The sequence below is a fragment of the Suricata suricatta genome, chromosome 11, assembly GCF_006229205.1.
Source record: "Suricata suricatta isolate VVHF042 chromosome 11, meerkat_22Aug2017_6uvM2_HiC, whole genome shotgun sequence".
Taxonomy (NCBI): Eukaryota; Metazoa; Chordata; class Mammalia; order Carnivora; family Herpestidae; genus Suricata; species Suricata suricatta.
Window position 1 is genome coordinate 51,048,638 of NC_043710.1, and position 9,993 is coordinate 51,058,630.

The 9,993-nt window shown below is 33.8% G+C and overlaps 1 protein-coding gene across 1 annotated transcript in view; it reads right to left on the bottom strand.

The window, feature by feature from the left end:
• Nucleotides 1-9,441: 9,441 nt before the first annotated feature.
• The window catches only part of LOC115272547 (putative olfactory receptor 56B2), a 1,191-nt gene continuing 639 nt past the window's right edge, over nucleotides 9,442-9,993 (bottom strand). Inside the window, exon 2 of the mRNA XM_029915590.1 lies at nucleotides 9,442-9,976. Within this exon, the coding sequence (XP_029771450.1) occupies nucleotides 9,442-9,976 (535 nt within the window). The remainder of the gene's footprint in view (nucleotides 9,977-9,993) is intronic.

A 9,993-nucleotide genomic window follows, 5' to 3' on the forward strand; every position in this document is an offset into this window, starting at 1 on the left:
GCATGATGTTGGTACCCAGACCAATGTCTACTATAGCCAGGACACCTAGGAAATAGTACATAGGCTGGTGGAGTGTGGCCTCTTGATTGATGATGATCAGGATAAGGATGTTGGCAATGAGAGCTAAGAGGTAGAGCAGAGCCAGGGGCAGGGAGAGCCAGTGCTGCCAGGTGTGGATTCCTGGGAATCCCATCAGAATGAACTCAGAGACCTGGAACCTAGAGATGTTGGAATCTCCAGGATGCTGGAACATCTTTCCCTAAGAGGGAAAATATTTAGGGTTATTACTCTTTATTTTTGAGAGAGAGAGAGAGAGAGCCCGATTGAGGGAGGGGCAAAAAGGGAAACACAAAGTCCAAAACAAGCTCTAGGCTCACACCGTCTGTGTGAGCGGGATGGGTTCTCAAACCCATGAACAACGCGGTCATGAGGTAAGCGGAAGTTCAAAATTTGACTGAACCACCAGGGGCCACAGGGTCATTAATTTTTATAATGCCTCTGATCATATTTGAAAAAGAAATTACCCATGTTTAAAGTTTTGAAATGGAAGATTTTTCATCTTCATTATTCTAATCATGCCTCTAATATTTACGGACACTTCTAGTGAAATAGAAACCATGATAGCACTTTCTATATGTTAACTCAGTTAAGGATTCTAAGAGCTCCACAAGACAGAGCACATTATTCGCTCCCTCCCATAATTGAAGAATTGCACAGTATAGTTGTCAGGACCTTGGACATTATCTTCTGTCTGGTAAATCATGGAGCCTGGAGAAGAGAAAGTTGATCTGATACCCCAACCTGGTCTCTACACTTTGGCTTTGCTATGAGGTTACTTTCTTTAGAGACTGTAGGTACAGGATGAGAGTAGAGATGTTTGGGCATTGAGACACATAGGTCATGGATCAGAATATAGATTTTGAAAATTACTGTTTTAATTCAGGTATATGAGAATTGTTATGGTATTAATAAATATTATTTCATTTTCTTGAAAATGCATGAAGTACATTATTATACTCACTCTTTTGTGAAGAAACACATTTCCAAAGTTTCTAATTACCTACCCAAATCCAAGTAACAAGAAAAGAGAGATATGTGTTTCAGGAATCTCAGTGTGCTTTAAGTCCAATTGATTCAAGTTTTGAGTAGCTTACTCCTATTTCTACATACTTTTCCTCTTAGAGCCAAGTAGGTCTTCACACTGTAGTGATTAATGCGTGTGTTAGAAAAAATGAGTTTGAGATAGGTGTTTTAAATCATATTAGTCAATTCAGATTACTGTATATCTAAACAATTCCTTAATTCAATAATTTCTTCATTTTCAAAGGTAAAAGTGAAACAGATTTTTATGATGTAGTTCGCCCAAATATGTGCTATTTATTATTTTCCTTATAAGTTGGCCATATTAGGAACTGAATATAAAAACAGAATTTTTGGGAAGTATTGTTCAAATTATAATATCCACAGAAGAGCAGTGTATAAATAGATATGAAGCAAATATTCTTCCTCATCCAAATAAACATATTCTATTGTACATATCATAATGAAGATTTGTAAATTAAGATGATATGTATTTATGTAAATATATTTATTCTGCTTTATACATGTTATTTTAATAAGATATTAAATTCAATTTTTTTAATGGTCTGCTCTTTTAGATCTTTCATTTTGGATCTATTTGTCAGATATCTTAGCATCCTTGAGTATTAATTCACACTTAATAAAATGTCTTTGTAGCTGATTTGAAACTCCAGGTGACGTGTGAGTTTCTGCAATTGGTAGGAATTACTTTAGTCCTCTTCTGGACATCTTTGCTTCATTGTTGACACCTTTGGTTATCAGTGTTTATAGGACTTTAACGAGAGACTTTTTTCCAGAAAAGAATCCACAAGTCTAATTCCTGGAGGGATATGTGATGGGTTTCCAGTGTTCTTGGACACTCTGGGCCTCACACTTAAATATGAATATTGTATTCAACCCTCTCACTCCCCCTTGCCCACATCACTTTGGATGCATTTGCATGTTTAGTACATGTTAATGTTTCCTCCCAGAATAAACAAGCATCATAAGATGATAATATTGTGTAGCAGAGTGGATATGTCAGAGATATCAAGTTGTTCTTTATGAAGTTTTTCTACCTCCATTTCTTTTTTATCTTCATTCTCATTGAAGAATGATAGTTTATATATTCCAAAAAGCAACACTTTTTGGAAATAGCAAATCAACATCAGGCAAACTAAATAATGAGATTGCTCCTTGAAGATCGTTCTGGTGTCATCACAGACTTAGGCAAGACTTGAGGGAAAGAGCAACTAAGTTAACTTCTGGTGGAGATCAGGAAAGTTTTCAAAGATGAAAAGACAAATGCTTTTGGACAAGAAGCATGATTAGGATTCTGCCAGATCAGCGACCTCTTCTTTTGCTGTTTGTTCTTTTCTACTCAGCTCATGCTGGTAGTTCTGGCCTTGTGATTTGGCACCCCTCTATCTATTTTGTGTGCCCCCACCACCAAAGCATCTGCCCTCATCACCTTCTTCAGGAGAACTCAAATGTCTCTCATAGAGGAAACAGAACCTCCCCTTATATGTTCTTAATATCACATAATTTGAAAAGTGTCAGGCTTTGTAGGTAAGTAGTAAATTTGCCAATGGATCAATCTCTCCCTTTTTTTGTATTCTAACATCATGGTATTGCAAAAACCTACAGATATTCTATTTTTAAATATATTTATTTATTTTAAGGGAGAGATAAAGCATGTGCACAGGGTAGGGGGATAGATGTATGGAGAGCAATAATCCCAAGCAGAGTTCCTACTGTCATCTTAGAGCCTGATGTGGGGCTGGAAGTCACAAACCATGAGTACATGGCCTGAGCTGAAATCAAGAATCAGATACTTACTAAATTAAGTGAGCCACCCAGGCACCCCAAAACCAACTGATGTTTTTGAATCAGACACAATTTAACCAAACCATTTACATAATAAATACATATTGTATTCATATTTGTGTTTGCAGTGTTTAGGAAGACATTGTACATGAGTGAGATGTCGACGGGTGTTTTTGAGTGACTAAACAAAGTAAAAATGATTCACATTTCATAAGCCTTTAATTATTCTTGTATGTAGTCAAAATATTATTTTTTGGAGAGCACCAAGGAGCCACTAGAGGAAACAGAATTATAATGTTTACTTCATAAATTGATAGAAAGACAAAATTTCTAAAAATATCCCTCATAAAATACATAAAACAAAAGAAACATTGAAAATGCAGAGAGAGGCACCTGTGTAGCTGCGTCCACTGAGCATCCAACTCTTGACTTTATCTCAGTGTGTCACCCCAGGGCCATGGGTTCAAGGTCCACGTTGGGCTCCTTGCTGAGTGTGGAGCCTGCTTAAGATTCTCTCTTTCCCTAAAAATATTCATAAAATTTGGAAGAAGAGAGAAAATAAGGCATCAGACAAAACTAATAATTTGGATTGGAAAATAAAAGTGAATTAATTAACTTATACTACCTTTGGATCACATCTCACAGTGATTTTATTATCAAATATATTCTATACAAATATATGAATATATAAATAAAAAATATTGAACACTGTAAGATGTGCAAAGCAAACTATACACAAAATATGCACTAAGATCTTTGGTTAACATAAAAGTCATACATACACACTAAATACATACCCTGAACTACTCAAGACACATTAACATCAGAGAAAATACAAACCAAACAAGTAGATTTTTGATCAAGATTACTTTTGAGAAACAACAGATGACACACTTGACACAATGCAATTAACTCTGATTGTACAAAATATTTCATCTCCGGGTATGGTATGGTTTTCCACTTACAAATCAAAAGAAAACTCTGAAGTAATATTTTTCAATTTATTAGTCCAAGGTAGAAAATCAAAGTGAGGAATTCACTTAAGTATATTGCAACTCATTAGCTAATCCTCAATGTCTTGTATAGCAATATTAATGTGCAGTTAAGCTAATAATTGTAAGACTCCTAAAAGTCGTATGATTTGTATTATAGACAAAGGATACTAGGAGTTTGCAATATTAGAATAAGATTTCCTACATATCAAAATCGTCATCAACTCCCTTTCTGTGAGGCTTGTAAAATTCTCCTTAATATTTATAATTATATTTTGATGTTTATTTTAAAAATTGAGATACAAATCTTCAACAACTTATATCCATGTATATATACTATATATTCACACACACATAACAACTGATTACTGTGTATATATGATAGATTTGATATTTATTATTTATTAACATTTGAAATTTATTAACATAATATTATTTATTAACATTTGAAAAGTGTTACTAATTGTCAAGATATTGAAAATAGGATCATACTGTATTTCTCCCTCTGTTTTTTGACTAGTCAATTCTTGACTCAATGCAAGAAAACAAAGTGGAAAATTAGCAAAAGCGTACAAACCCATAAACTGAGTTTAAGAAGTATATCTCTGAAATTACTTGTGCTCCATTCTCAAGAGTACATTTCTTCTATGAGATAAATATTTATGTCCCTTGTGTTTCCTTTTGATCTAGTGTTGATTATTCTAATGGTTTTAATATTACATGAGAGATTTAATACACTTGCCAAACTCTCAGTTAAAGCTCCAAGTTAATACTAAGTAATATATTAATAATCATAAATCATAGTCCATCATTTCCATAACAATTTAAATGATTTCAATACATTATAACCTAATTTTTCCATCAGGAAAATCTACAGGTATATTGAAGTAGTAGAATTAACACAGAAATATAGCTGTTTATAAGGTAAAATTTTTCATCATCTGTTGTCTTTTTTTATTTTCAAAACCCATAGACAATAAACATGTTTCCTCACAGGATGGCCCTTATTTTACAACCCTGAGTGTTCTCTCAATGTGAGGGAGGTTTTCTCCAAGTAGGTTTTACTATCTAGAATGGAAGAAATTTAGTGACAAATTTATCTAGAAATGAAGCAAGTAAATTAGATTCTCATTCCAAGGCAATGGGAAGGCAGGTAAAAAGCAAGGATGTTCTCATCATTACTGAAATCTAGTCTCTAGCTCTTCATTTTTTCTGGTCATGGGGTGATTCATACTTCTCTTATGGCCGTGTGGTTAGGAAGATAACATAGATATTCACAATCGTGATGGAAAGTTAAACTGAATGGTACTCAGAATTGAGGAAATGAACATTTAAAGAAAATCCAATAGTTTACAGCATTAATGACTTCAGATTGGTGGGTGGAATCAAACCTGTGCTTCTGAACTTATAATAATCAATTCATAAACCCCTCAAAACCTGGTTCCTATTTATCTCAGTACTAACAAGTTAATTAAATCTGTCACTAGCCTCATTTTTGATGTCCTTTAATACCTTAGTTTCCTGGTAGAAGACAGTGAGATGAATGAAATCTGGTCCAAGGATTGAGGTAAAAAAACCTCCTGATGCTATATGTATATATACAACTCTCCACCTCTAAAGCTCTTGATGTCTGTACTATTGAATTGAATCTTTAAATAACAATGTATGTTATGTATCCCAAGGGATCATTGCACCATATTAGAGATAAAGGTGCTGGTATAGGAGTCAAACTAACCCCTGTGGAGGAGAAAGAGAGAAGCTTTACATTCTTACCACTTATGAGATGATGTACAAATAAGAGAATAATTTAATATGCGTGTATATTGGTGTACTTGTCTGTGAAGAATTACGCATGGGAGTTAGAATGAGACAGACAATTTTAATGAAAGTTATTTATTTTAATATTCCTTAAGAGTTTCATTCTTTTAGTGTCAAGTTCTTCAGGACACAAGTTGAAAGCACTTAAAATATTTCACAAAGTTACAATCACCATCACACACATTTATGTGTTCTTTAATTGTTTATTTTCATTTTTAAGTGATGATGATGATGAATATTATGGATTTGTAGAAATTCAAGCTTAGGCTTATGCCTACATATTAGGACAAGAATATTTTAATAATCTAATAAATAAGAAAAATTTGAGATACTAATGACGGTAGTGATAATAACAATTATAAAGCATAATATCTGATTTTATTTTTATAATATTTTTATTAGATAATGCTTATATATTTTTATTGATGGGGGAAATTAAAATGAGTTTGTAATAGATAAATAAAATTCACATTCTATAATGTAGAAGTAACTTCTAATACATTTCTTAATACACTTTTGCTACACATGTTTTTGAAGACAATTTGGGTAATACCATATTAAAATATAAATTCCTCCATTTTCAATTGACATATGTAAGAAACAATCAAAATAGGATTATTCGTTAATATTATGATTATATATTGCATAATATATATTCACATAATTTTTAAGCCATTTCTTATTCTTAGACATATGTTTATTTTACTGGAAATGCTACAACAAATACATATGTAAAGACCATATTTAGCACATTTTCCACGTAATCTTTTCTTTTTAAAAAGTGAAATTCACATACCATAAAATTACCTAATTAAACTGTTTGAAAATATACAATTTGATGGCTTCAAGTACATTCTCAATGCTCTGCAAGCATTAGCACTTTATAACTCCAAAATATTTCCATTGCCTCCATAACCATTAGTCAGTCATTCTCTATTCTGTCTCTCCTGCCCCTAACAATAATTAATATGCTCTCTGATTCAATGGATCACATATTTTGGACATCCACTAACTATAATCATGAAACGTGTAAGTTTTGTGTTTAGCTTTTTTCATGTAGCATAATGTTTTCAAAGTTCATCTCTATAATAGCATGTATCAATAGTTAGTTTGTCCTTATTATGGATGAATAATAATGTCTTGTATGAATATGCCTAAGCTTGTTTATTCATTAGGCAGCTGATGAACACTTGGGTTCTTTTGATCTTTGGTTAGTAATGCTACTATGAACATTCATATACAAATTGTTGATGTAGCATGTGTTTTCAGTTATTTTGGGTATATACTAAGGGGTTGAACTGCTGAGTCATATAATAGTTGTTTTCAACTTTTTGAGCAATTATTGAACTGTTTTAATATCTCCTGTATGATTTTATATTCCCATCAGCAATGTGTAAGGATGCCAATATTTCCACAAAATCTCTGATGCTAATTGAAAAAAATTAAAGAATTGTTTTGGTGTTGAGTTATATAAGTCCTTTACACATTTTGGATATTAACTCTTATTGATATATTATTTGCAAATATCTTTTCCCATTCAGTACATTGCCTTTTTGTTTGGGTGATGGCTTCCTTTATTCTGTGAAAGACAATTTCGGTCCATTTGTGTTTGTTTCACTTACTTAAGAAACCATATATAGAAAAAAGGTGCTAAGGCCAATGCCAAAGACTACTGCCTATGTTTTCTTCCAGAAGTTTTATGATTTCAGGTCTCACAGGTCTCTAATCCATTTTAAGTTGATTGTGTGTAGAGTGTAAGAAAGCGGTCCAGTTTGGGGCGCCTGGGTGGCTCAGTCTGTTAAGCATCCTACTTCAGATCAGGTCATGATCTCATGGTTCATGAATTCAAGCCCTGCATCAGGCTCTGTGCTGACAGCTCAGAGCCTGGACCCTGCTTCAGATTCTGTGTCTCCCTCTTTCTCTGCCCCTCCCCTGCTCATTCTCTCCTTCTCTCTCTCTCAAAACTAATAAATAAACATTAAAAAAAGAGAAAGTGGTCTAGTTTTATACTTTTGCATGTAGCTGTCCAGTGTTCCAAGCACCCTCTGTTGAAGACACTATCTTTTCCTCATAGAATATTCTTGCCTCCTTTGTCATAGATTCATTGACCATATAAACATGGGTTACATTCTAAGTTGTCTATTCAGTTCCATTGATCTATGTGTCTATTTTTGGGCCAGTGCCACACTGTTTTGATTACTACAGCTTTGTAGTAGATCCTGAAATCTGATACCTCTAGCTTTGTTCTTCCTTCTCAAGATTACTTTATTGCCTGAGGTCTTTGTGGTCTCAGACAAATTTTAGGATTATTTTTTCTAGTTCTGTGAAAAATTTTGGTATTTTGATAGGTATTGGATTGAATCTATAGATTGCTTTGGGTAGTATGGACATTTTAACAATATTGGTTCTTCCAAACTGCAAGTATGGAATATCTTTACATTTGTTTGTGTCATCTTCAATTCTTTCATCAGTGTTTTATAGTTTTCAAAGTATACAATATAAAAAAAAACTCTCTGGTAGGAATGCAAATTGGTGCAGACACTGTGGAAAACATTATAGTGGTTCCTTAAAAAGTTAAAAATGAAATTACTGTATAATTAAGTAATTCTACTACTAAGTGATTACTCAAGGAAAATGAAAACACAAATTCAAAAACATATATATGCACACCTGTGTCTTTTTGCCATATTATTTACAATAGCCAAGATATGGAAACAACCCAAGTGTCCATAGATGAATGGAGAAAGAATATGTGTTGCATTTATACAGTGAAATCTTACTTGCCATAAAAAAGAATGAACTCTTTCCATTTGCAGCAACTTGAGGGTATAAGGCTAAGAGAAATGTCAGTCAGGGAAAAATAAATACCATATGATTTCACTTATATGTGGAATTTAAGAAACTAAACAACTGAACAAAGAAAATGGAGACAAACAGATAAACAAAAATCCAGACTCTTAAATATAGAGAACAAGTTGTTTGTTGCCAGAGGGATATAAGTGGGGAGGGGGGAGGGGAAATAGATAAAGGAGATTAAGAGTCTATTTATCATGATGATAACAACTGAGTAATGTATAGAATTGCTCAATCATTAGATTGTACACCTGAGACTAATCTAACACTGTATGTTAATTATACTTGAAAAACAACAACAACATAGTATTGAAGTGCTATCTTGTGGTTTTGATTTGAATTTGTCTAATGACTAATGATGTTGAGCATTTCCTCATGTGCTTGATGGAAATTGCACATCTTTAGAGAAATGTCTATTTAAGTCCTTTGCTAATTTTAAAAGATATAAGACACTTAAGAAAGCAAATGTCTCTGTCTCTATGACAGACAAAGAAGTATGTACTATGTTATCAGAAAGCACAATTAATGTGCCTGGATTAAAGTCTTCCATTAAAAAGAATATATTGGCAGATATCTGCCCTAACCACCTCTACTCAACATTGTCTAAAAGTTTTAGCCAGGGCAACTAAGTAGGAAAATGAGATGCATATTGCACTTTTCCCCTGGATTCCCTGAGACAATTAGAATCATTTTGTTAAGGTGAAAAACTTTTCTGACAATCAAGATTTCATATATTAGTATCACCCTTTTTTGAAGTTTTATTTTCACCACAGATTCCTTAGACTAACTGAAAGGTTGCCAGTGTACATTTTCCTTAATTCTTCTGCCATTTGTAATGATTGGAGAATCTGATGGATAAACATGTGTGAGAATCATCTAAGTGAGCCCATTCTCAGTATGAGTTCTCTTTGTCAAGCTTCAGAACCTTATACAAGCCCTGCCTGAGTTCTTTGTTCTTGAGGGCATAAACCACGGGGTTGAGGGCAGGAGGAATGACATTATGAAGTACATTGAGTAGAACTGGAACGATGGGAAGTGTCATTGCTGCACTATGGGTGATGGAAATGACAATGACCACTGTGTAGAAGAACAAAATGAGGATGAGGTGGGAAGTACAGGTACTTAGAGCTTTGGAAGCAGCTTCTGCTGAGTTCAGCTTTAGCACTGAATGAAGTATCAAAGCATATGATAAAATAATCAAAGCCAAGTCACTCCCCATCAGTGTCCATGCCAGAAGTAGCTGGTAGATGCCGTTGATGGTCCTGTCATCACAGGATAAGCTAGTGACTCCAAGATTAGAGCATAGGCAGTGCTCAATTTGGTTCTGTGAACAGTAGTGTCTCTGAGCAGCCAACACAGGCACTGGGATGGTAGTTAGGGTATTTCTGAGTGCCATGAACACAGTTGCTTTGACCACAAAAGATTCAGTGATTATTGATGGATA